This window comes from Ornithodoros turicata, chromosome 1, assembly GCF_037126465.1.
Source record: "Ornithodoros turicata isolate Travis chromosome 1, ASM3712646v1, whole genome shotgun sequence".
In the NCBI taxonomy this organism is placed as follows: Eukaryota; Metazoa; Arthropoda; class Arachnida; order Ixodida; family Argasidae; genus Ornithodoros; species Ornithodoros turicata.
Genome location: NC_088201.1, coordinates 133,101,605 through 133,128,641, shown reverse-complemented (window position 1 = coordinate 133,128,641; position 27,037 = coordinate 133,101,605). Strand labels below are relative to the sequence as shown.

The window sequence follows — 27,037 nt, the reverse complement described above, 5'->3', positions numbered from 1 at the left end:
AGGGGCCCTGGTACAGACCGGGAGGAGCGGCCCGAGAAGACGGTGGTGATCCCGTATGTGCATGGAGCAACGCACCGACTGGTAAAAGTGGCTCAAAAACAGGGGATCAGGGTTGTGCCCAGTGTCAGGAGCAAGCTGAGTTCATTGCCGGGATGGGTCGCGGCAGAGGGTGCCAGTCCGACTTGCGGGGTAAAACATGGGAACAGATTCGTGGAGTGTTGCGCGGGTGTAGTGTACTCCACACCAACGTCCTGCGGTCGAGAGCATGTAGGAGAAACCTCTAGATGTTTGAATGACCGGATCCGAGAGTATCGAAACAAGGTGGACAAAAAAGATGAAGAGGGATCTCGGCTTGCAGGCCACGTCATTTATCCCATTTCTTAGCGACAATAAATAGGGACACTCGGTTAGAACAGAATAGGAAAGACGAGGTCGTAAACATCAACAGAAAAAGTAGGGCCGGTTGGTAGAACTCCATTTCTTAGCGACAATAAATAGGGACACTCGGTTAGAACAGAATAGGAATATGCGACCTCGTCTTTCCTATTCTGTTCTAACCGAGTGTCCCTATTTATTGTCGCTAAGAAATGGAGTTCTACCAACCGGCCCTACTTTTTCTGTTCACGTCATTTATTGTCGGTGTCAACCCCAGTGCAGCCAGACAAGAGTCTTGTACAGATCTAAAGACGTTCATGTGCGGCATGTGTCAGAGACAAAAACGATAATGCAACTTAAAGATAAGTGTGTCAGTGCAGCGACGGCGACCCTGACAGAGAAACGACGACATCTTATCAACTCCGGACGGGTGTTCTGAAGGGCGGTATTGTCGATGATAGGCGGTATCGTCGTTGATTGGCTGTTGACGCAGTGTGCGGCGCTCAGGTATGGAAGAAGAGGGGGAGGGTACAGATGAGAAGATTGTATTTGGTTTCATGTTCGGCTCATTCCAGTAAAAGTGGTTGAAAGTTGCGACCTGTTCTTTCCTATTCAGTGTCTAACCGTTTGTCCTTATTCTTGTCGCTACAAATGGAGTATATCTGTTCTCTGCTTAAGTTTCCTCTGCGTTTGCACTTTATTTTCACTCAGCTTATGCATGCAAACCTCTGAGTTTGCAAATTTTGCAATTATTCGCTTCAGTTCTGCAGTTATTCAATTCATATTCGAATATCGAAATGAACTATTCGCTTCAGTTTTCAAACCACTATTCGCACAGGTCTACGAGTTGCTCATGTGTTCTTATAGCTGTCGTCACGAACTCTATTAAATGTGATAGCATTTCTTTAATGCAGTTTTCGGGCCACGGTGCTCCCGTTGTGTCACACTGCTTGTAGAGGGTTCTTCGTTGCGGTTCAGTAGTGAGATTTAGCAGATTGAAAGGTCTTTACGACAATGATCCTGAAAAGATGATAAGCCAAGCACCTCATTCCTTTGCAATGGCTGACATCACAATGCTGATCTTCAATTCCACAGCTTCTGTTAGCTTGTAGTTTTCGCAGAGTGCTGCCGATGTGCTAAATCTCCCTAATGTGTGCCTCTTTTTCATTCCGTGTGAGCGCCATGAAGCAACTGTGGCTACGAGCAGGGCACAGATGTGCACAGAAGGAGAGAGGACAGTAGGAAGGTGTGGGGACAGGGAGTTGGTGTGCATCCTGGGCAGACTGCAGGTGGAACTGTGACAACATTCGTCTGAAAAATCTACCAGAAAATCCATGGAAAACGTTAGGCAGCACAGCCATTGGCAGGATTAGAACCACCATTTCGTAATCTTCCACACGACCTTGGTTGCCATCACTGAGCGGTGTTGCCACACGTTGTAGACACTTCACCCACTCAGTGTCTACAGCGCATCTCACATGATGTCGTCCACGTCGTCTGGCAACATGAACACTGCAGAGTTACAGTGTAGATGGTGTGCTGCAGACCATTCGTACAGGTATAGAGCTCACAGATGTGCCGCCATTGCTGCGGGAGATCCAGACACAATGGCCGAAAATGAGAAACATGAGCGGCACGCAGCCGCTAACACCAGGAAGCAGCATGCAACAAAGCATACTGCCATTACAGTCATCCAGATATTCAGAAGTATGCATCAAAGAGCATAGTGTCTTTAGCAAGGTGAACGAGTTTGCAGACGAAACCAGTGTTTCTGCACAAGGCCCATGGCATCCTGTGGTCAGATTTGTCGTTGGGTCGGACGCACATGCAGTCATAGCGGATGGACCACCCTTCATCTGCTGCAATGCTATTGCATTTCGTACGAGTTTGACAGTGCACCAGAGAGTACAGCGATTTCTTGCGATATCTTTGTTCAAGTGTGCACATTGTCCTTGATGCAAAGTATGAGATTATTGCTTATAGACAGAACTGTACTTTACTTCTATGACTAACTGGTCAAATGACTGCCCTGGCTTCTGAGAGAGGAAAACAAAGGACACATGCGTGAGTTTTCAAACCCAATTAAGTACACCAGCTACTATAGCTAAGCTACTATACTAAGCTACTATAGCAGCAGTTAAGTATAGCAGCACCCTGAATTAAAGTGACTACTGGAGAGAAGGTTACATGCATTCCACTGTACTCTTGCAGAATTTTTTAAACAGAACCATAACAGAAAACTGAGACTGGGGATGGCAAGAAAGTGCGCAGACAACGTCCAGCATGTCAACCAACCTTGAAGACCTGGAACTGTCAGAGAACTTTGTTGTGACTGGAAAAGTCGGGGGATTGTCAGGGAAGTTGCCAAAATGCAACTGAAGTCTGAGAAAATTCCAGACAAGTAATCATGGCGACACACAGCGAATTCCAAGCGCTGATCAGTGCAGTTAAGCAGTCACACACCAGCAACATTGCCACAAGCAACAGTGCACCTATACAACAAGCTCACAGAAAAGTCGGGGAGTCTTACTAAAATTAGTGAATGCAATGAACAGAGCCTGAACTTGGGCAACTTGAGAAACTTTGTTGCCCAAGCTCTGGCTCTACTCGTTCTCTACTCTGGCTCTACTCGGGTCTTTGTCGTCATTATGATCCACCAGTTCTCCCGAGTCTACGCCATCTTGTCTAATAAGCGACCTTGAACAAAGTAAGACAAGGGTCATGAATGAGAAGCAATACGAGGTCTCCCTGGTGCAGGAAAAGAAAATGTCCTTTTAAACAGCAAGGAGAAGCATGTATTTGCATTCTGATTTGAATTCAATAAATGATTCGTACTCTTCAATTACTCAACAAATTATCTGTTTTATGAATGATCTGTATCAAAATGCAGGAGCAAGCACCACATTCCCTTTTGTCTTGGCCGAGGAATTTGCTTGAAGTAGTCGGTGAAAACATGGAAGAGTGAGAATTTTTGTATTTTTATTACGTGTTAGCGAGGTGAAGCAACTGTGAGTATGAGCGGCGTACATGTACAGGCCTGCAAATGGAGAGAGGACAGCAGGGAAGAGGGGGAGACAGGGGGTCTAGTATGCGTCCTGGGCAGACTTCAGGAGGAACTATGCCGGCACTCATCTGGAAAGCCTTCGCAAAACCCAGGGAAAACTTCAGACAGCACAGCCGGTGGTAGGATTCGAACCAACCACCTCCCATACCTCAGCACGACCTTTGCTGCCGCCAACAAGCGGACACCTTAGCCCACTCTGCCATGCCACTGGTAAGAGTAGGAATTTAAAGGGCACGATTTGGTAGACACCCTGAGTGTCTCAAACACGAGCGTTGAGGCCCAGATAGAACTTTGAGACATTGTCTTTGTGCATTTTCTTATTATCCCTAGTCTGGGGTTTTTCATCATGGGCCTTCGCCACCACCTCACTCACTTTTTAAGTTAAAGAGTAAGTTAAAAAGATGGTTGAAAGATAAAGCATGGTTAAAAGTTCTGACCCTTCTTCCTTTATAAGCAGTCCCAAAAATGAAACATCCATATTTATTCTGCCTATGCTACAGAGTGTTTTCGTTCATTTGCTACTATGTACATGATCAGCAGCATTTCTGCCTCACTTAAAACAATGCATCCTTTGAGTCTGAGTAGTATCATGGTGGACTGATCTTGTCTTTAATCATCTGCTTGATTTGGTCCTTAGTGGGCATGGGCTTGATTAGCCCACGGCGAGATAGTTGTCGAATTGTAACAGATGTTGCACCCAGAGTGACTGCATACCTTGCAGGTGTAGCCAGCTTGTACATAGCTGAAGCCGTTGCCAGGTGACCCAGCCCAGAGTTCCGGAGAGGGTCAACGAGGACGTCCGGTATCCCAATTGCTTCTAGTAGTGGCACTACATTAACTCCACTGTAACATCAAAATGAAAAGCATTTTTGAATGTCACAGGCAATGCTATCTGCTGCACGAAAATGTGTCTGAATAAAATCTGTATTGAATCAGATGACTATGATATATACCATCATTTCACACGTATAAGCCGTACTGCATATAAAACACGGGACCTGTTTTTAGGAACATTTTGAAATTTTCTGGCGGGCAATACGACGCGACTGATTTGGACAGTAAACTAATGGCGGAGATATAAAAGCAACTGAAAAGGATATCACTTATTCGACCCTTCCTACAGGTATTCTGACAAAGGCATAGAGAAGGCTATAAGCCTTGACGTGCACATTCCGAGATCGGCATGGTGTACCATAGAGGAGGTCATTTCTAGTGTTCCACTAGAATCGGATTGTCCTCGGAGGATTGTGCCTTTGGTGCATGTTTTTTTTTCTGGATTGACAGGTCAGTGGTCTTCTTCCAGAAGACATAAATCACTGTCACCCCTTTCGTTAAAGCTACATGGGGGAAGGTACCAGGAAGGTACCAGGAAGGTCAGTCTACACAAATATGAATGCGCCCCTGTTATGTATTGTTACTGCATTGGCAGGGGCGCTGCTGTTCCAGAGACACTGTCGGCCCTTTCGTTAAAAACAGGGTATGGGGAAAATACCCCAGAAAAATAATCATCAGATAAGCCGCAGAGCACCCGCAAAAAGAAGAAAAAAAACATCGCACATAAGCCACAGCTAATACACATGAAATTACGATACTTGAGTGGAACTGCAGCAAGGGTTAAAACATAAACTGCAGGAGATCTGCAACAAACCTACTACACTCTTCAACCCATTTGTTGAATATGGTATTTACTTTCACTGACATATGAGCAGGCCACTCTATGTTTATGAAGACAAGATACCCCTTCCATTTCAGTTTTTAATTGATAAAATAAAATTCAATCAATGAAGTCAAGTGTCTTTCTTTGCCATTTTGAAAGCACATGAAAGACAAGTCTGGCTTCATGCTCCAGGTACTGCATGTGCACATAAATCAGTGTATTCACTGCACTGCTATCAGTACTAGAAGCTTGCAGCTCTTGCATTTTTATTCGGTGATTTTATGTTCTGGATGTTTGTTACTTTCTCATATTCCCTTGTAAACGGAGAAGTTGAAACGGCTAAACAAAAGTGCCCGTGCATGCCAAAGTTAAATGTAAGTAACACAGAGGCCATTCTACTAATCCTGATATATTTCTTTATAATTATTGCCCAAACAGAGCTGTGCAGATTAGTTATAACTCTCTCTGCTTTTCTCCAAGGTTTGATAGAACCACATATGTCGCATAATGTGAGAAAAGTATATTTTGCTTTATCACACTTCGTTTGGTGGGCAGTCCAGTGTGATTTTTATCTTATCAAGAGAACCAGTACTGTACCCCGAAGTAAAGATGCTCGCATTTGCATGGCACGACATGGCGTATTACATGGTATGAAAGTTTTGATGGCAATTACTGGAACGTGCGTGTCGAGGCAATTAGGGGTAAGAAACTATGAAGCTTCTGTTCAAAATGAATGAGGAAATAGACTCCACCATGGTTAGCACATTCTTGGCAAATTCTGTGCTTTACAAGTAACAAAACCAATGCAGCATAATCTTAGCAATACCTCCTTGTCCAGTCGTGCGTATGGTGCTTGATAAAAGGGATTTTCTAAGCACACCCAAAGCCCACCGCAAAGATCCTACAATGTCTTCACCTCCCAGTCTTCAGCACGACTTTGGCTACCACCAACAAGCGGGTGCTTTTACCCGCTGGACCATGGTTGATTGATTGATTGATTGATGTGTTTAATGGCACAAAGGCAACAAAGGCCATAGAGCGCCAAAACCATGGTGAGCGTGTCTCCGACACGCTGGACCATGGTGGTGGTGCACTTTCAACTGATGATGTCGAGTTCGTGTTTAATGGTGCATTGAACTTTTAACTGTCTAACAATATAGAGGTACTAGTTCCTAATGACCTGTTAACAATAGATTCTTTCTTCAAAAGTGACCCCTCCAGAAATAAAAATTGATCACTAAAGTTAGAGTACTGTGTTGATTTCAACTGCAACTGCCTCGAGGTACACCTGGCATCGTGTCCTCGTGTAATCCTGAAAACACTTCACATGGGAAGATGTCTCGCACCATTGCATGAAAATGCTGTAGAAGACGTGGGAGTGTGGAAGTTATCCCAATAGCATCCCCATAGCAATCCCAATAGCAATCCCCATACCTGTAAGCAAGAAAAGCTTTTCTTGCTTACAGGTATGGCCCCTATTGGGATAACTCCAGTGGTGGCTTCCACAGAGGAGGCTATGATATTGACGACGACGTATAGGTGGGGTGCACTGGCGTGCACACGTTCTCCAGAAAGAGGGGAAAGAAGCACACATATAGGCGGGTGTGCCTGTTCACCAGAAAGGGGGAAAAGCAGTGTGATGTCACGTGCATGCCACCTATAGGTCACAAGGGTGTTTCAGCATGAAGGGTGGAGCTACAATGTGCCTCTTCAATGAAGGACAAGTCTCTCTGCTACGTCCTTGATGTCTCAGATAAGTGCTATTGCAGTGCTTTCATTGACAGTCATGATACCATCCGCAATACTTCTTGCAGTAGTTGGGAGGTTAGGCTCCAATATCTTGCCTAAAGGAAATTTCTGGAGGACTGCTGTAATCTCCGAAGTAAATGTGCGCAAATGGGTTCTGAAAGCAGAGATAATCAAGGCCTGAGCTGGGCTTGGATTTGATGATTATGGGCCCGGGCGGGGCTCATACATTGCCAGGCCTAGGTCGGACTCGAGGCTGAGTTACCCTTTTCGTAGTTAGACACGATCAACGTGGTTAAACCCGGTTTACAGCGATACAGTGGGCCGGGCTGGGCCGGGCCGGGTAGCCTATAAATTTCTCAGACTCGGGCCGAGAAACTTAGAATCCTTCAGGCTTGGGCCGGGTCCGGGCGGGTAAATCAAAAGAAAGCTGGGCTCGGGCGGGTCCAGGCCTAAAACTACAACCCGTGCAGTGCTCTACCTTGCCCGTATGATCAGGTGGAGTCGCATGCACCAGGTGTATCTGGAATGAAACACCATGCCTGGAATGAAACGCAACCTGACAGAGCAAAAGCTGCCTGGAGACTGCGTGAAAGAATATTCAGATTTTGAGATGTTCATATTGCCAAGTGTTTTTGCAAGGCAACTTGTCATTCTTTTTGTGAGTAGTGGTTTCACAGACATCACTCCAAATTTCCTACATTAGCTGAGCTGTAAAAAATAAAACTATAAAAAATTCAAAATTACATAATGAAATCTGAATAACACTCTCTGAACTGCATCGTAAATGGGAACTCTAATTAGAATAGAAAATATGAGTATTACTGCCAGGCCCCACCACGTTCACTCAGTGTTAAAGCGGCGGTTACATCCAGAAACCCACCTATGAAAGAGACAGCACTTTGTTTTGCATTTGGCAGAAATCTCCTTGGCTAATTTTTTCACCTGAAACATCCTTAATTGTTAAATAAACCGATTTTAAAGATCAGCACTGCTTCCACAGCTGTGGAGGCTCTCGTGGCAACAACATCAGCAAGAACCTCACTCTATAACACAAGGAGAGAGGGAAAGTCCCTCAGAGGAGAAAAGCATTGTCCGCACCACTGCAGCATCTCTTTTCTCAAGGCCTTGCTATGATTGGTAGTGTTAGGGATTCCTGCATACTCTCAACGTACAGTGTCAGCTCCTTCATGTATTCTCTGAAATAGCAGTCAAACTGTGCAACTATTTTGCGTGGGATCTTCAGTGCTGTGGCCAGGGGCGAATGTGGAGTAAAAAGACATCAGCGTTTTGAAACTGATGAGACGTTTGAAACTGATGCAGCGTTTCGAGACAGCGTTTCGACTGCCATGGCAGTTTTCATTTCCTAGCAGAATGCCCACCCATTGGTCTATTTGGTCAAAGGTTAATATGACATATTTTCTGGTTTTCTGGCAGTGAGGCTTGTTTAGCACGTTTTCAATGGACACAACATTGGACATAGACTATTATGATACTTTTCAGCATTCTTACACAAAAATTTTTTGTTGCTCTGAACCTCTGTATGCAACAAGGGGATAAGCTGATTTATCCCCTTTTTACTATTTTTGCTGCAATGACATCCACATAGCAGTATGTACCCATCCAAAGAAAATTTAAAACCATATTGCAATTATTGGCCCGCTATAGGAGGGTACGAAATGGGAAATGCATGTGTGTCAATGGGACGGACAATCAGACAGGCACCTTTTCTCAGTTTGGGATTTTTCGACTTATCCCCTAGTTGCATACAGAGGTTGAATTGAAGCTTTTACTACTGCTCACAAATGGTAATCATAAGTGAATCTTGAAAGTTTAAAGTGAGAAAATTTTAGTTACAAAACTGTCCCATTCGTGCAGCACCAAACCACTAAACAGCTCGCCAAATATTCTCAATGCTTCATGAAAGAATACAGTTCATAACATCCAACTATTTAGTTCTTTAGTTCTAGAGGTTGAAATTACCAACGGACAATGGTATCCAAAATCCATTATCCGTGTGATGCGCTCCTCCTCCTTAGGGATAGCTATATCACAAATCTTTCACATGTAGCAACACTTCATTTCTGGCACTGGAGATTGGTGAGATTCCTAGCCCCATTGGGACACACTGTGGCACACAGGTTTTGCTGGTTGTGGGGACATTGTGGTGAACTCAGGAAGCAACGCAGCACTAAAAGCACAGTGACCACATTAAATGAAACACTGAGTACTTCTTGTACAGATTGAACTTAGTAACTTAGCGGGTTTAAAAGGAGACTTCGCAAGGATTCGAAAAAAATTAGGTGAGCATCATACCGAACACGAACCACCCCCTCGATACTGAATCCAATATTCACATTCATTTTGCATGAGTCATTCATTCGTAAATGACTACAATAGCAAACTGAAACCTAAATGCGGAGAGCAGAAAACGGAGCTCCATACTATGGCAGTTCATCAAGAGGAGGATTCCGTGATGTCACCCGGCATTGTCGTCTGCTTCCAATCCTGCATTCTTTTTCTATTGCCGGACGATGTAATGCATTACAGTCATGTCTCATTTATCTGTAACTCAACTAACCAGAAACCCCGTTGTAGTGGATGACAACGACGTTACGGAAGATGGACAACGATCCGCGTGACGTGTTGCATTTTTCAGCTGGCAATCAGCTGTTTCTCAGCTGACCGCGGCGTGTCGCACATTAAACACTGCTCCAATAGGAACCCAAGGTCTAATGTTGGTATTCTTTAGACTTCCAGCTATCACAGTGGCGACAAGATGACTACGTTGGACGCAGCAGCAGAAGAGCAGTTCCAAGGAAGAGAATCGGCTAAGCATCGATTTAATGGACCGGGGACCTTCGACCCTACAAAGGAAGACTGGAAGCTATATAAGATAAGGTTTCAAGCTTCATTGGATGTAGCCAGAATTGCGACGGATACCGACAAGAGGAATTTGTTCATGACGTAGCTAGGACCTGACACTTTCAAGCTACTGTACTCGCTGGTTCAGCCGAGGGACGTCACGGAAGTCTCGTTTGTGGACCTCATCAAAAAACTAGATGAATTCTACGCGCCAAAACGCTTTAAAGAGTTCTAAAGAGCAAGGCTTTTCTCAGCAAAGCAGGCGGAAACGGAATCGGTGGCACAATTTTTGATGAGGTTACGTGCAATTATCTCGAACTGTGAGTACGAGTCTGAGACAAACATTCGAGCTTCGTCGTTGTTAACGACATTATCGTCGGTCTACGGGACCAGAGACTCAAGGCAAGGTTAGTTCTTGAGAAAGATCTTACCACAGATGCTGCCCTGAAGCTGTCGGAAAGCATACTTTCTGCTGAACAGGAGTCGCGACTGCTGGAAGAAGGAACTGCATCGAGCAGTTCATCCATTGCTAAAGTGCAAGATAAAAGCAAGGACTCTAAACCGGTTAGGTGTTTTCGATGTGGTAACTTCAATCACGCTGAAAGCGCGTGTTGATTTTGACAGGAAGAGTGTCGTTTGTGCAAGAAGAAAGGCCATATCGCTAAAATGTGCAAGAACATCCCCAGGATGAAAAAAGGGAAAATCAAAGCTGTCACGGATATATTTCTCGCGGAAGAGAGAGATGGCAAGTTTGTGCTTTGCACGATTTTAGGACAGGACGTTCAACTGCAAGTTGATACCGGATCTAGGCATACACTTCTAAATCACCAGTCATGGATAAAGCTTGGGAAACCAAAGCTTACTCCACCTTCGTATAGCTTGCAAGGTTTCAACAAAAATCCAATTGCTCTCAAGGGTCAAGGGCAGGTAGAAGTTGCATACCAAGGTTGAACCCATCACCTGGAGATTGTGGTTACTGAGTCTCTCCACAGAAATCTCCTTGGCAGAGAATGGATTGAGAAGCTGGGAATTGATCTTAACAAGCTGTTTGTGGGAGCTCTGGATACCGTACCCTCTCCTCTGACTAATACCTTAGAGACTCATAGGGAATTGTTCAAGAAAGGTCTGGGCAGATGCCAAAAGGTCAAAGTGCACGTTCAACTCAAAGATGGCGCGTCCTCGAAGTTTTTCATACCAAGGCCCATTCCGTTCGCATTACGTTCCTTGGTTGAAAACGACTAGGAGAGACAGTGCAAAAATGGAGTTCTGACGCCGGTAGATTATTCAGATTGGGCGACACCAATTGTAGTTGTACCTAAACCTAACGGCGCAGTGCGCGTTAGTGGCGATTTTAGTGTATCGATAAACCCCAACTGGATATCACACAGTATCCGCTCCCTAGACCAGAAGAACTTTTTGCTCAGCTCAATGGAGGCCAAAAGTTTTCAAAACTCGATCTTTCGGAAGCCTACCTACAAATGGAGCTAGACGAAGAAGCGAAGAAGCTACTAGTCATCAATACACATAAGGGCTTATTTCAGTTTAACCGAATGCCTTTCGGGATCTCTTCGGCACCGGCAATCTTTCAACGTACCATGGAGCAAGTCACAGCAGGGTTAGATCATGTAGGCTGCTATCTAGACGACATTATTGTGACGGGCTGCGATGATGACGAACATAAAAAAAATCTCGAAGCTGTGTTCAAAAGGCTCAAGGAATATGGTTTTGTATTGAAAGAGGAAAAGTGTGCCTTCCTGAAAGATGAAGTGGAGTACCTTGGACAGGTTGTGTCAGCAAAAGGCTTCTTCCCTTCTCCAAAGAAAGTTTCTGCAGTGTTGAACATGCCTGAGCCAACGAATGTATCCGAATTGCAAGCGTTTCTTGGCATGGTCCAACACTACAGCAAGTTTATACTAGGATTGGCAGACTTGTCAGCACCGCTAAATAAGTTACTTCGTAAGAACACGCCTTGGTGCTGGTCTGAGGACTGCCAAGACGCTTTCGACGGCCTCAAACAGAAACTAACGTCTATCGACGCTCTAACCCATTTTGACCCGCGCAAACCAATCTATTTGGCAGCGGACGCCTCTTCAGAAGGAGTTGGCGCGGTTATTTATCATAAGATCGACGGAAAGGAGCGGCCGATAGCCCATGCCTCGAAGACATTATCATCAGCCGAGAGGAATTATGCTCAAATAGAGAAGGAAGCGTTAGCCATCATTTTTGGACTGAAAAAGTTCCATTAGTATCTGTGGGGACAATGGTTTACGCTATATACGGATCATAGACCTCTCACCACAATTTTCGATCCAAAGAAAGGCATACCAGTCACTGCAGCTAATAGATTGCAACGGTGGGCACTGATTATGAATTGATTGGCTATACATACGACATACAGTATAAGCCAACTCATCAGATGGGAAACGCCGACGGGTTGTCGAGACTTGCACAGGGGCAGTTCATCAAGAGGAGGATTCCGTGATGTCACCCGGCATTGTCGTCTGCTTCCAATCCTGCATTCTTTTTCTATTGCCGGACAATGTAATGCATTACAGTCATGTCTCATTTATCTGTAACTCAACTAACTCAACTAACCAGAAACCCCGTTATCCGGTCTGCGTAACCAGGAACGAACTTGCGACCTTGGTTTTGCATTCTGTTGACTCGAATTCGTTATCAGTATCTGGAGACAGAGCACCGGGAACAATGACACAGAAATAGTGTTATTCTGACTCATTTATCCAGGAGGAATAAATTTCTACCCTTCAAGCCTGGGCTAAAAGCACTCTCAGTGTTGACGTCGGAACGTCTACGATATACAACATTCTGTGGGAAAAAGAGAAGTGGCGTTCCAGTGATCCAGCAGAGTGTAAAGTGAAGCATGTACAAAGCAGCATGGATGATGTTTCTATATTCACTGATGTTATGCGAAAACTGGACAACTTCTTCAGACATCAGCAGAGAAGTGTACTGATTGTGGTGGATAATGCTGGGTGCCACAAATTTGATGGTCTAGACCACACGAACACCAAGCTCCTCTACCTGCCACCTAACACAACATCTCACCGGCAACCACCTGATGCGGGAATAATTTGAGCTTTCAAAGTGCATTACCGAAGACAACTTATGCGGGAGTACATTCCATGCGCTGAGGAAAGAAAGCCTCAAAATGTTAACTTGCGGTAGAGTTTAAGATCCATTGCCTCTTCCTGGAAACAAGTCAATGAACGCAGCATTGAGTACTGCTGGCAGCCATCAGGACTTATGTGCTTGCCCCGACCAGAAGTGGAAGACGAACCAGAAGAAAACATCACACTAGCAGAACTTCAAAGAGACATCCGTGGGCTACACCCAGAGGCACCAAACCACGCAGCTGAAAGCTTCGTTGTGGAAGATGAAGAAGCCCCCACCCATGCTCCACTGGAAGGTGACTCCATCGTAGCCCAGGTGCAATAGTACGATGCGGAGGAGGATGATGATATGGATGGTACAGATGAGACGCCCGAGGTCGTATTCAAAATGTCTGCACGAGACCACCTTTATAAAGCATTGCTCTTTTTTTTTGAAGCTACAAAATGATGCAGCCAGTGCCTCCACAGTAGACATACTTTTGTCACACGTCTCAGACATGCTCAGCAACTTGAAGCAGGAGACATTAGAAGACTTTCTAAGATAATGTGTGTTTTTGTGACGCAATTTTGTTCTATGTTTTCTCTCTTTCTTTTCCCCCTTATTAAGAAACATATTTATTGAAATTATGTGCTTTCTCCCGATTGATTCGCATATCCAGAAATTAGTTATCCGGACGATACTAGTCGACTACTGAGGTGTCCGGATAAACAAGACATGTCTGTACATTACAAAATGTAATGACTAATATAATGTGCAGTAGAACCTCGTTAACTCAAACTCGGATATCTTGAAAAGTTGGTTAAGTCTAAGGTTTCCTAGGTCTCAGAATTATCTCCTATATTTACCAAACATTTATCACCGCTTATATCGAAAGGTTTTCAAGAACAACTTTGGATAACTCAAAATCTTATCAGCAAAAATTTCAAAAATGCGAGTAATCATCGCACGGCAGCCCTGCGCCAGCATTCTCCGAAGTTATTTTCTACCATTCGATCAGGTGCGCAGCGGCACGGGGTTCAGTTGCAACACCTTCTCATTCTCCAGAGAGAGGGGGATGGCCAGTATTGTCATGTTTTTGCACTTACTGGACGCATTGATGCCCAGGAAGGCAGTTCTTTTGCGAGTGTCACATGTATGTCATTTCCTTCTGTGCTTTCGTTGCTTTCATTTTCACTCACGGTGCAATGTAAGTGAGTGTCAACGGTGTGTCCTGTCAAGTGCCATTATGTTTGGCCATCTGCAGAGAGTCGAACTGAAACGTTTTTCGGTTCGGTTCGGGTTTAGATTCGACGATAAGGGGTCACTTCCGGTTCAGCTCCAGGAGGCAACTATAATGGTTCGAACTGGTTTTTTCCAAACGGTTCGGTTCACAAGCCGGTTCAAGGGCCACGGGAGGCTATGAAGCACAACAGGCAGGCACAACAGGCACTTCCATTTGTGTCGTACAGTGCTGGTACAGTGGACAGGAAGACGTCAATGGTCGTTCAAGATTTTGAAAGATTTTGCGGGGTATAAAAGACAAGATTAGTAGTGGTTACGACAGCAGCATAACCATGAATTACTGGTTTGGGTTGACTGGCCCAGCACGTAGCTCAGGTCGCTGTGGTTAACTAACCCACCGGGTTGTTCGCAGAATCTCGGCAGGAATATAACAGTCAACCAAGCCTGCTACCTCGGCCTAAGTGATTTAAGTCACTGATATTGATATATATTGATTACCAGTCGGGAGATGCGAATACATGTTAAACAGCAAACGACGCTTCATGGTATGGTAGTTGGATTGGAATTGTGTGATTCTGAGCTCGGAGTCTTTACGTAAAAGGCGCGTAATCGTAAATTGACTAACCCAAAATTTGTAACCGAACTTGCTTTTGTAATTGAACCTGTGCCCTCTTGTTCAACAGTGGTCCTCGGGTTCTGTGTTTGACCAAGTGGCATTTGTTGCCCTTTTCATAGCACTTCTGCGCTCTTTAATCCATGTTCTGGTTCATGTTTTCTGCCAGTCTCCCCCCATGTACGTGGCAGCACAGTCCAGGCAAGTGAGTTTATAGATAGGGCCAGAAGTTTTTGGGTTTAACCCTATTTCTCCCCCTTTGTACCCCCCGAATGCAATTATCAGACTTCGGATTAAACCCGATACTTGCGCCCCGACGATGTCAGTAAAACCCGAGAAACCGGCCAAACGTAGAACATAGAGGAGGGCACAAGCTAACCAGTCAGTCCCAATCCGTGTCGAGCCGAGCGACGAGTCAATCCAATCCAACATCTGATTTGCGCATGCGCACCAAGTGGCGGGCTTTCTGCGTTCTCCCCAGTTGTGGATGCGTCATGCGTCCGTGTCAGACACTTTCTGTCACACTTATCACACGAACTTCGTTCAGTTTTGCAACGTGCACCTTTGTGTGATGCCTATTCTTGGGATCAAAGCCTGCTGTCCTGATGGGCAGACCAAAGAAGACAGCCCACGACTGGGCGAGGCATTACTCAGATCTTGAGTTAAGAAGAAGGCACGCCTGGACGCTTTTCAGGACTCCGGTGAAACACCTGCGGAATTCACTTTGGTCTGCAAGTACTGCTGCCTGGAGATTTTGCCAGATCAGCAAAAAAGCCTTATGATCGCATCAGAGAGCACGTGGCGTCGGCACGGCATGGTAAATTGAAAGCGGACTTCGAGAAGGCCGAGCAGGCGAAAACGAAACAACAAACCATCTTCGACATTACCGTAAAACAGCGGAGCAAGGAAAAAAGAAGCAGAAGGTGCGATACACGATTTTGTGCACGCTGTCTGCTTTGCAGGAATAAGTCTGGAGCATGCAGACGGTGAACTTGGGCACTTCTTCAATCACGGGCGCGAATCATACCAGAGCTTCTTTTCACTTGTAACTGATCCTGCATCTGTGCAAGAAGAATTTTGTCAGTACTTAAAGGAAGACATCCCAACAAGTGATGGGCATCATGGAATACTGGGTGAAGAACACAAAGTACCCTAATCTGAGGTCAGCAGCTCTGAGCTTACTGTGTATCCCCAATGGGAGTTGTGACGTTGAGCGCACCTTCAGCCAGCTGCGTTACGTTCAGAGGCCCGACCGTTCGTCAATGGGTACAGAGACATTGAGGATGGCAATGATGCTGTATGTTAACTACAGATGACATCATATTAACAATTGTACCTTCATTCCTTTGAATTTTTAAAACATTTTGAGAGAGTACATGTGTTACCATGTCATAGCTGTGTTGTAAGGTTTTGCTGTTGTATTAGAAGCATTGAAGTGATGCATTTAAGAAAGAATTCCTTTTCTGGTTGCGCACTACATATTAATAGTATAGGAATCCTGCCACTGTACCGATACAAAATAAAGCTTTTGGACTGGAAAATGCATCCTGCTGTCAGTCACCTGAATTTGCATGAATTTGGCCATCCAATATATAGCACCCGATTTTTACACCCCGAATTGAGAAAAAAAGTATTTCCCAAAACCTTTTCATCCTAATATAAGACCCGATTTCTCCCTGCACCACAAAGCACTAGCACAGTGCAAAGAATTTCACCCGATATTTGCAGGAATTTAGGGTATAAATGTATTTCCCCGATTTTTACTCTCCGAATCTGAAAAAGAGTAAAACCCGAAAACTTCTGGCCGTATTTATAGATGACACCGCTTTGGCTTCCTGGTGGTACAGGATCCTTGGGTGTTGAAATGATATCCCAAAGCTGGATGTAGGGTTTCAAGCTAGTCCTTCTCCGCAATGGCAGGAAGGCGCGGCGGATAAGTTCGGAAATGTACCATGTTGTAAACACATGCAAGCATTTGAAGTGAAATGCACAATGCAATAGGTTTGTGGCAAAGTTGAAGGAGTCGTTGTGTAGCCAGTGATGTCTCGATTTGCATAAATGCAGTGTAGTTATGGGATTTCCTTTTTGTTTCAGTGACATAGCTGCCTCACAGCCCTCAACTTACTCACATTTGAGAGAATATGATACCTCACATTTGAGTAAATTAAAAATATTTTTGTCCATTCCACTTACCATGTTGCAGAGTAGTAGAAGGACCCAAACCAGATGCAAGAAGTAACGATGTGCACAGGCAGCATGACGTACCAGTACTCCTTGAACATCTTGTGGTAGCGGTGGAAGAAACCCATCTTTGGGGCCTCAGCCACATTCCCTTCTCCTACCTGAGAACCCGAAGAGTCCTTCTTGGTTGAAAACAAGTCCCTCTGGGAGGTGCCCAGGCATTTCCAATGTGTGGAAAGGAGGTTTTCTGTACGCAGGACATTGCATACTCTGTGCCTCTGAGGGCCTGCAGAGCAAGAGGGAATTTAATATTGCACCAAAATCACAAAAAATTGGATCTGTGCAAAACATGTTACTCTTGCAGCATATAACGTTCTGTTGTCATAACATCCCATAAGAAAGACATGCACTGTGATATTAAGATGTGGCTTTATATGGGAGCAGTACACACATTCAGAGAAATTTCTGGCAAGGCATGAGCCCCCTTGTCCCTGTTATGCAAGTTATCCCTAAACTCAGCACATCTAGTGTATGCAATTTCTGAATCTGGACCGGTACCATCTTCTGACCCACCTGCAAATAAAATCATGTGCATTCTTTATGAATAATGCTCCTGTGGAATCCTACAGCTATATATGCTGTCCATGGCATCAAGAACCCTCACAGGCAACGTTACTTGTTTCATGGTCGTGGAACAGCAATAGCATTTACCTGAACTATGAAACAGACCATGGTCATGATGTGATACATTGTTCCTCTTTTTGTTCCTGGTGCCAGGCACAGTGACCAGCATTTGAGTAACAATCACGCCTTTGAACTAACACGAGATAGAAACGGTTTTGAAAACACTGACGAGTTAAAACAGGCACATACAGTAGCTGTAGCCGCACAAAGATACCACAACACAGACAGTGCACGTTTGGTATCCAAAGGCGTTATTTAAACAGTTATGCCACCTTGATAGATACGCCAAGAGAGGTGAACTGGATAATATAGTACGCCGAGGCTGCAGTGGGTCTGTGAGCTGCGATCGAGGAATTCGTCACAAGCCTCATAGCCAGGGGCGGATCTAGTGGGGGGGGTCAGGATGTCCTGACCCCCTCCTGAATTTCTGTCTTCACATAGTGTGTAACTGACGTAGATTGTGTATCTACCATGCTGGCAAAGGCTGGACCTCCCTCAAAAAAATCCTGGATCCGCCCCTGCTCATAGCCACTTGGGCTTTTTTAAAAACCCCAGCTTGAGGTTTTTAACGCTTTTAATCATGATTCCAGAAAACCGAACAGCCCAATTTTTAACCCTTTTTGGCGTCCCTTTCGCATTCATTCTTCCTGTATATATGCTCCCTAAATGTGCTTTACAATTTTTATCACTGGACCGGTAAATACATGAGGTGACACAAGAACGCACGAATGATGCGAGTAAAAGCAAAAAGAAAAAGACGGTTAAGGGAAGAAACGGACTAGATCATATTACCCAGTTTTGCCCACCTGTTTGGTACACCCGTATGACAAGTCGTCTCCGAATTTCTCCGACGCCCGACAAGTGCGATACGTGACTTCGACAATTCAGTGGTTTACACTTGGGGAGATGTTCAAACGAGCGCTCCAGGATTATCCAAACAGTATACAGTGTCCCGTAATCGACAATTGTCGATTATACTTACAATAAATAGATGTCGCACACCGCAAATGCTTTTGCTGCCCGGTTATAACCCTCCGTGTCTTCAAGGCCGCTATTTCTATTCTCGTCCAGTACCTAAGCAGCATTAGAGACATAGTAGAGCCGCCTCGCACACGACAACAGGCTGGTTTGTCGACACAATTTCCGCGATCATCAACGATATTATACAGTATTTTTCTTCTACGCTTTCATCACTGTACAACGAAAGAACACGTGCAATCACTTTCCCTTGTCCACACGCATCCCTGCATGTAAACACGGGAATCACACATATTCAAGATTGGGCAAGCCCAAATTCGACTCTGGGAACGAGGCTATATGCCAAACCGGAAGTTCCTCTTTTTAATATACTGCATCACTGTGTATTTTGTCTTCCTGCCATGCTTTTTCTATGGGTTTCGCCGCTGCTTTCGTGCTAGCGACGAACATCGAACCTATATTTTCTCTTTGTGTTCGTCTGTGTGTGATGTCTCCAAGGTTTTTCTAATGTGTTCAACAAACCAGATTACCCACTTCTCAGGATATCCCTCTGGATTTGTGGTTAAACCGTCTCGCTGCATGTTTTCACTGTTTTACGATTCACGTAGCCCAAAGGCAGAAACACGTACTACGTTCTTTGGTGCCTTGTTCATCCACTTCCTAGTGCGTTATTACTTCATAACCCACCAATTTTATCCTCTTTAGCACAGCGGCGTCATTTGTGTTATCTACGTGTTTGTTCGGTTTCGGATGCATTGCCCTTTTATTTTATCTGCTTCGTCAGGTGAGTAAACCAGGTAACAAGCATCTCACATATTCTTCTACATTGCGTCGTGATATATTCACCCAAATTCGACATCAATAGCAATCTTATTTACTCGTCAGTCAAGATTGGACGAGCCCCTAGTCCTTCCGTATACCCTTCACGTATTTTCTAAGCTTCAACTCCCTTTAGAGGAAAATAACTTCTGCCATCCTATTTCCCTTTGCCTCCTGATGTTCTGACCCAAATTTGACTTCAATGGCACTCATATTTATCTCTCAGTCAAGATTAGGCACACCTCTGTCCCTCTCCGATGCCCATTCCATTGACTTTGACCAGTCTTTTCTAACCTTCAACTTACTCTGGAGCAAAATAACTTCTGCCATCCTATTTCCCTTTGCCTCCTGATGTTCTGACCCAAATTTGACTTCAATAGCTCTCATATTTATCTCTCAGTCAAGATTGGGCACACCTCTGTCCCTCTCCGATGCCCATTCCATTGACTTTGACCAGTCTTTTCTAACCTTCAACTTACTCTGGAGCAAAATAACTTCTGCCATCCTATTTCCCTTTGCCTCCTGATGTTCTGACCCAAATTTGACTTCAATAGCTCTCATATTTATCTCTCAGTCAAGATTGGGCACACCTCTGTCCCTCTCCGATGCCCATTCCATTGACTTTGACCAGTCTTTTCTAACCTTCAACTTACTCTGGAGCAAAATAACTTCTGCCATCCTATTTCCCTTTGCCTCCTGATGTCCTGACCCAAATTTGACTTCAATGGCACTCATATTTATCTCTCAGTCAAGATTGGGCACACCTCTGTCCCTCTCCGATGCCCATTCCATTGACTTTGACCAGTCTTTTCTAACCTTCAACTTACTCTGGAGCAAAATAACTTCTGCCATCCTATTTCCCTTTGCCTCCTGATGTTCTGACCCAAATTTGACTTCAATAGCTCTCATATTTATCTCTCAGTCAAGATTGGGCACACCTCTGTCCCTCTCCGATGCCCATTCCATTGACTTTGACCAGTCTTTTCTAACCTTCAACTTACTCTGGAGCAAAATAACTTCTGCCATCCTATTTCCCTTTGCCTCCTGATGTCCTGACCCAAATTTGACTTAAATGGCACTCATATTTATCTCTCAGTCAAGATTAGGCACACCTCTGTCCCTCTCCGATGCCCATTCCATTGACTTTGACCAGTCTTTTCTAACCTTCAACTTACTCTGGAGCAAAATAACTTCTGCCATCCTATTTCCCTTTGCCTCCTGATGTTCTGACCCAAATTTGACTTCAATAGCTCTCATATTTATCTCTCAGTCAAGATTGGGCACACCTCTGTCCCTCTCCGATGCCCATTCCATTGACTTTGACCAGCCTTTTCTAACCTTCAACTTACTCTGGAGCAAAATAACTTCTGCCATCCTATTTCCCTTTGCCTCCTGATGTTCTGACCCAAATTTGACTTCAATAGCTCTCATATTTATCTCTCAGTCAAGATTGGGCACACCTCTGTCCCTCTCCGATGCCCATTCCATTGACTTTGACCAGTCTTTTCTAACCTTCAACTTACTCTGGAGAAAAATAACTTCTGCCATCCTATTTCCCTTTGCCTCCTGATGTTCTGACCCAAATTTGACTTCAATGGCACTCATATTTATCTCTCAGTCAAGATTGGGCACACCTCTGTCCCTCTCCGATGCCCATTCCATTGACTTTGACCAGTCTTTTCTAACCTTCAACTTACTCTGGAGCAAAATAACTTCTGCCATCCTATTTCCCTTTGCCTCCTGATGTTCTGACCCAAATTTGACTTCAATGGCACTCATATTTATCTCTCAGTCAAGATTGGGCACACCTCTGTCCCTCTCCGATGCCCATTCCATTGACTTTGACCAGTCTTTTCTAACCTTCAACTTACTCTGGAGCAAAATAACTTCTGCCATCCTATTTCCCTTTGCCTCCTGGTGTTCTGACCCAAATTTGACTTCAATGGCACTCATATTTATCTCTCAGTCAAGATTGGGCACACCTCTGTCCCTCTCCGATGCCCATTCCATTGACTTTGACCAGTCTTTTCTAACCTTCAACTTACTCTGGAGCAAAATAACTTCTGCCATCCTATTTCCCTTTGCCTCCTGATGTTCTGACCCAAATTTGACTTAACTTGAAGCCATGTTTTTTTTAACTCTTCACTGAGTTCTAACACTGATTCAGATTGTACTTAAAAATTACACAATTACAACATTTGACTAGTGTATTTAGTTACATGTTGTTGCAATCAGTCATATTCATATTTTTACAATAACACCAGCCAAATAGTTTAAATTTAACATAGCATTTTGAGCATAGACTACATATCAGGTTTTACAGCATGGATAAAATTGAATTACGCAATCGAAGTCTTGGAGAGCAACCTCTTTTGGCAACATAATGACAAGTCACCAACATAACATACCAGGTTCTATTGGTCTGATCTTAAAACAATTAAAACTGTATCCATGTATGTTTTCATCTCTTTTCCTTTTTCTCAACGTTACACACGCAGCACGGCTACACACATCCATGCGCTTACAGTCCTTGCTATGTGCTAGATGAAAATAGTTTGTTTTGCTGATGTAGCTTTGCTTCGATACATGTCAATAATGAGAGTTAACAAAGTTGATTTTCATTTCAGCATTGAGATAACGTTACTAGTTTGTTTCATTGTATGCTACACATTATATGTTCAGCCGATTATGCTTGCTAAAGCTCATTAAAATTACTCGGAGATTCTCCTGCATGTTAGATATCATGTTTATAAACAGCAGTTAAATCAGTGCTCAAACATTCCCACTGGTGTAGCCAGGAACAGCTCTGGGTGTTCAAATTCCTCCCCCCAAAATGGTACTGTTTTGTATTGCCTTTCGGAAAGGGAACGAGGGCAAGTACTCTTTTTTACGAGGGCAAATTTTTTTCTGACTACACAATAGCGCGTTTTCTCTATTCTAGGACTGTTAACTGAAAACCACTTCATCAGTTCATTTTTGCCTTTTATGAGAAGACATCTTCGCCTAATAATTATCCTGAAGGAGCTGTCCTGCTATTCCGTAAAAGGGTCTTGCTGGAGAGGCTTAACATATTCTGCTTAATAATTTGCAAGATGGCTATAGATCAGAGTAAATATTTAGTACACTGCAGTTTATACTGGCCTCTATCAGACACAGTAAAACCATCAAACTCTAAACCTGTCGAGCAGAAAACTACAAGCACTGATTTTTATTTTTCAATGTAATTCTCTCTCTTATACTCCTGTATGCTCAGATATCCTGAATTTTTTTCTTGATAATATTATGCTGGTGCTTTAGCAGTTCATTCTTATTTCAATTTCAATTATTTCAATTAACAGCTCCCGTGGCTCAGTGGTTAGCGTGCTGGCCATGTCACGTCGAGACTGGGAGGTACCCGGGTTCGAATCCCGGTGCCGGCTGTGCTGTCTGGGGTTTTTCCTGGGTTTTCCTCAGTCGCTTTCAGACATATGTCGGCACAGTTCCCTTAGAAGTCGGCCCAGGACGCACATTCCCCCAGGGCGTCAGTCGTGACGTTGCCCACATACGTGAGGCCGACAATGGCAAGCCCTATCATCACCACCACCACCACCATCATTCTTATCTGAACATCTCAAACAGTGATGTGCAACACCTGTGTCATATTTTGTTATTCTTATTCTTATTTGTTATTATTCGGAACTCTTATGATGACAGGTCAACAGTTTATAATTAAAAATTGTTGCTTTTTGGGCACCCTGTTAGCAAATCGTACAAGACATAGAGTCTAAATTACTTTTACTATTTCAGATGTACTATTCGCGACATGGTTGACAGTTGTCTGCACCCCCTGAAACTAAAATCTCCAAGCAGCAGTCTGGTGATACTGCAAACTAAGTGTGGAATGGTGTTCGGAGCAATAAACAAAACTTGTACGTGACTCCTCCTGTCCAATCTTTGCTGTACCTATAACATCTCGTGAAGGAAACAGTACCGCCCATTTTTTCACTCACTCATTTATTTACAATGTGTCAGTCATTTCCATGTCTTTTGAGGCTTCTGGACTTTTGTACTGAAGTTTTGCAAATTCTTCCAGGTGCTCATGCATGATGTTTCTGCGGTGTGCACGTTGACACACGACGTGCCCCACACACGTCGCACGCTCCGGGCTCCAAGTTACTGTGCGTGTTCCTCCTACAGTGGTCTTCAAAAAAGTAACTTTGCCAGTGTCGTCACTTGGGGTGAGACAAGCAGTGTCATGTGTACGTCACACAGAAACAGATAAACCAAGTTGCCTATCGGGCACGTACAGCAGGGAAATTGCATCAGGAAGACACCCAGTCGCTTGCACTCTCAGTGAAATTCTTCTGTCAGGAGGAGCACAAGCCTTTTCACCTTGTACAAGGCACAAGGTAGTGACACAATTGAGTTCTGTGACACAAAGGCAGTAAAATTTGACTTGAGTGACAGAGACCTATAGGCCTGTTGCACTGGAGTTTTTCGCAGAGCCATTTAGCGACAGACATGCAAACTAGTCCCTAGTTCAGCGGCCTCTCATGTGTACATTTTTGCGTAATTTTCTTGCGAATGGGAAGAAGCGCACGAGAGCGAAAACATTGCAATATTTAATTTTAGTTGTTAATCTTGTTAGGTTGTAGCCATAGCTACAGAAATTCTGCCTTACAAACAAACCTGGCGAAAGGTGTTGCAGCCACCGTTGGATTAGTGCTGTTTGCTGTGTGATATCAATGTTCACAAGATTCTCAATGGAATGACTCCAGCTACCTTTATCTAGGACTCGGACAAGACGTCTCACATGTCATTTGGCACACAGCAGGTGTGATTAAGTTCGGCAACAAATATGTGAAAGAACATGATTATAGTTTTGGAATAACAGACGACGGGAACGAGTTTTCACGTTTTACAATGACACATACGTTGTGATTGTTTGAACAGACAAAAAGCACAGCAGCTTATTAAGATGATTTCACCAAGGGACCTCGTACTGATTGATAAAGGGCTTTCTGGAATGTAAGGCCGTAGTGAGAACAAATTCTGCTGATGCCTCCAATTTCATGTTTAGTGCACAGTTTTGAGAGTAGCAAATGCAAGATAATGACTACATTGCTCAGGTTCGCAACCATGTCGAACGTGCCATTGAGTGCGTAAAAGTTAACGTTCTCCGTAACGGAAAAATACCTGTTACTTTAACCTCTCGTGTGAATAGGACACACAATCGCTGTCGTGAAGTGCAAGTTAGCTTGAACACATCATCAAACAAATGTCTGTTGACTAACATATGATTTATTTTGCACAGTGCTGTACATCAGTAAAAATGGCAGAAAGGTCCTACACGGAGAAATCACATCGGGCCCACCCGACCGCCGGGGAACTAGGAAGTTATTCGTGTCTGGGCGCCCGTGGCACATGTGTCGGGAAATCGCAGCACCGCCTGGTTAGTGCAAGAGGCCTATACCTACTGGGAACAATGTCAAGAGAACAGCAAGCCACCCTGATGAGTTGTGCCAATCCTGTTGTGTGCGCGGACTACACTCACACGACTAACAGGTACCAGTATCCCCTACAGAACCTTGTTGTACTCGATGAGATGGGAAAAGGGTACCCTATAGCTCACTTCATTTGCAATAAAATGTTGACAGATACTATGAGTATGCTCTTTGCATCTGTGAAAGAGAAACGCCCAGACCTTGCCTTTAATGCAGTAATGACTGACGATGAGGCCAGCTACATGAAGGCACTCACAAGCGTTTTTGAAGGCCAAGAAATAAAGCACAACTTGTGCCACTTTCACGTGAAGAATGCATGGCGCAGAAAGTTTCATGTCACAGCCAGAAAGCACAAAAGCAAAAACACAAAAGCTGAACTTGTGAGGTTAATTGATGCCATCCATAAAGAGAAAAATGAGACAAAGTGTGCTGACCTTTGCAAATCTTTTGTTATCTACACCAGTGAAGTGGACAAAGAATTTGCTGATTCTTTGTGAAGCAGTATATCAGTAGGGTGGAAGAGTGGGCTGTGTCTCATAGAATGTTCCCACATAGCTGTACAGACACAAATAAACACACAGAAAGCTTTCACAGCTTTCAAAAGCGAAAGTACCTGCAGAGAAAGAGCTGCATCAAAACTGAAAGGCTGGTTGCAGCACTACTACAGGTTTTCCTGTTGTATTTAATCCTTATACTGTGGAATTTAATCCTCATGCTGCCACTTTTAACCCTTGTTTCACTGGATTTAATCCTTTGCCACCACTTTTAACATGGGGTTAATCCCAGCGTTAAATTAAATTTTTTGCCACCACTTATAATCCTTATGTCGTGGAATTTAATCCTAAATTATTGGGTTATCTTTTCATTACTCTTCACTATAATGCGACAGTGTGGGACTACCTGTATGAATTTTGACCTGTTTTGACTAATTCCTCGTTTACAGCTATATACTGAGTTTTTGTGACTATCACTGCTCAATGTACTACTATGTGATAGCATGGGACTACCTGCACGATTTATGATCTCATATGACCATTTCCTCATTTACAGCCATAAATTTGCTTTTTGTGACTATGCCTACTCTATGCACTACTATGGGATGGTATGGGACTACATCTGTCATTTGTGACCTGTTTTGACTATTTCCTCATTCACAATGATAAATTGATGTTTTATGACTGTGTCTACTCTAGCACCACTATGGGATGGTAGGGACTACCTGCATGATTTGTGACCTGATACGACTATTTTCTCGTTTATGGCCATAAATTTATTTTTTATGACTATAGCTACTCAATGCACTACTATGTGATAGTATTGGACTACCTGCACCTGATATGACTATTAACTTGTTTACAGCTATAAATTTACTTTATAACTATGCCTACTCTTCTCACTACTATGGGATAGTATGGGGCAACTCACCCAATTTATGACCTGTTTTGACTATTTGCTCGTTTACAGCCATGAATTGATGTTTTCGTGACTATGCATAAAGTATGCAATTTTTTCGATGGTATGGGACTACCTGCATGATTTATGACCCGCTCCAGTGGCATATCTAGAGCTACCTGGCGCTCATGGCAACCAGTGAGTCTGCGCCCCTGTTCAGGCATATATTGAGGTCACGGTTGGTCATGTTTTATAAATACTTTAATGAAATCCACAGAACTACCACACATGCAGATGGCCCACTAATGTCACATGATAGCCTTTCTGGCTTTTGCAGCTGCAAATTGGTCGATAATGTCACTGAAATCAATGTTTTCTGTTTCTTCTCGTTCAACACTTAGGACAGCAAGGTCGGAAAGCCTGTCCTGGCCCATTGATGCTCCTAAATACGAAAGTATCAGCTTTAGCTTGCTAAATGACCGCTAACAGCTGGCAATTGAAACCGCGATCATAAGCATTATCTGGACCGCAACCCGAAGGTTCGGGAAGACATTCTCATCTCCATAGTGAACAATAAATTCAAGAACCTCTTCGGGTCTCGATATTTTGTTTTCTGTGCGCCTCGCGAGCAACATTCTACAGTCCAAAATTTCTTTGTACAGCTCGTTGCCGTCAACATCTGAAGTGTAAAATTTGCCGAAATAGCTACACTTCTTCTTTAGGACGTGTCTCTCGGCTCCATAGCACAGGTGACCAACGTCAAGCAGGAAACCAAACAGTGCATCGGTGTCACGTAAACGAGTGAGCCTTTCGTCAATCTCTCTGTG

The 27,037-nt window shown here is 44.0% G+C and overlaps 1 protein-coding gene and 2 long non-coding RNA genes across 3 annotated transcripts; 2 read left to right on the top strand and 1 right to left on the bottom strand.

Moving 5' to 3' along the window:
* The first annotated feature begins 1,004 nt into the window (after positions 1–1,004).
* LOC135378615 (uncharacterized) lies at positions 1,005–4,376 on the top strand. The gene is made up of 2 exons (XR_010418497.1): positions 1,005–2,439; positions 2,587–4,376. It is a non-coding gene; the product is annotated as an uncharacterized LOC135378615 (long non-coding RNA).
* On the bottom strand, positions 3,906–18,823 carry LOC135378614 (uncharacterized protein C18orf19 homolog B-like). The gene is made up of 3 exons (XM_064611688.1): positions 18,521–18,823; positions 16,867–17,140; positions 3,906–4,282 (listed from the first exon to the last, which is right to left on the bottom strand). Exons 1-3 carry the CDS (start codon positions 18,630–18,632, stop codon positions 4,027–4,029), a joined length of 642 nt encoding a protein of 213 aa, XP_064467758.1. The 5' UTR covers positions 18,633–18,823; the 3' UTR covers positions 3,906–4,026.
* A 105-nt stretch (positions 18,824–18,928) lies between these two features.
* On the top strand, positions 18,929–24,974 carry LOC135378613 (uncharacterized). Its single transcript, XR_010418496.1, has 4 exons — positions 18,929–19,300; positions 23,122–23,243; positions 23,408–23,723; positions 24,629–24,974. It is a non-coding gene; the product is annotated as an uncharacterized LOC135378613 (long non-coding RNA).
* The last annotated feature ends 2,063 nt before the right edge of the window (positions 24,975–27,037 follow it).

Coding starts and splice junctions, on each gene's coding strand:
- LOC135378614 (XM_064611688.1), bottom strand. CDS start 18,632: ATGTCTCTAATGCTGCTTAGGTACTGGACGAGAATAGAAATAGCGGCC. Junction 17,141..18,520: donor GTGTGCGACATCTATTTATT/GTAAGTATAATC, acceptor CTTGCTCTGCAG/GCCCTCAGAGGCACAGAGTA. Junction 4,283..16,866: donor TTCTACTACTCTGCAACATG/GTAAGTGGAATG, acceptor TTGATGTTACAG/TGGAGTTAATGTAGTGCCAC.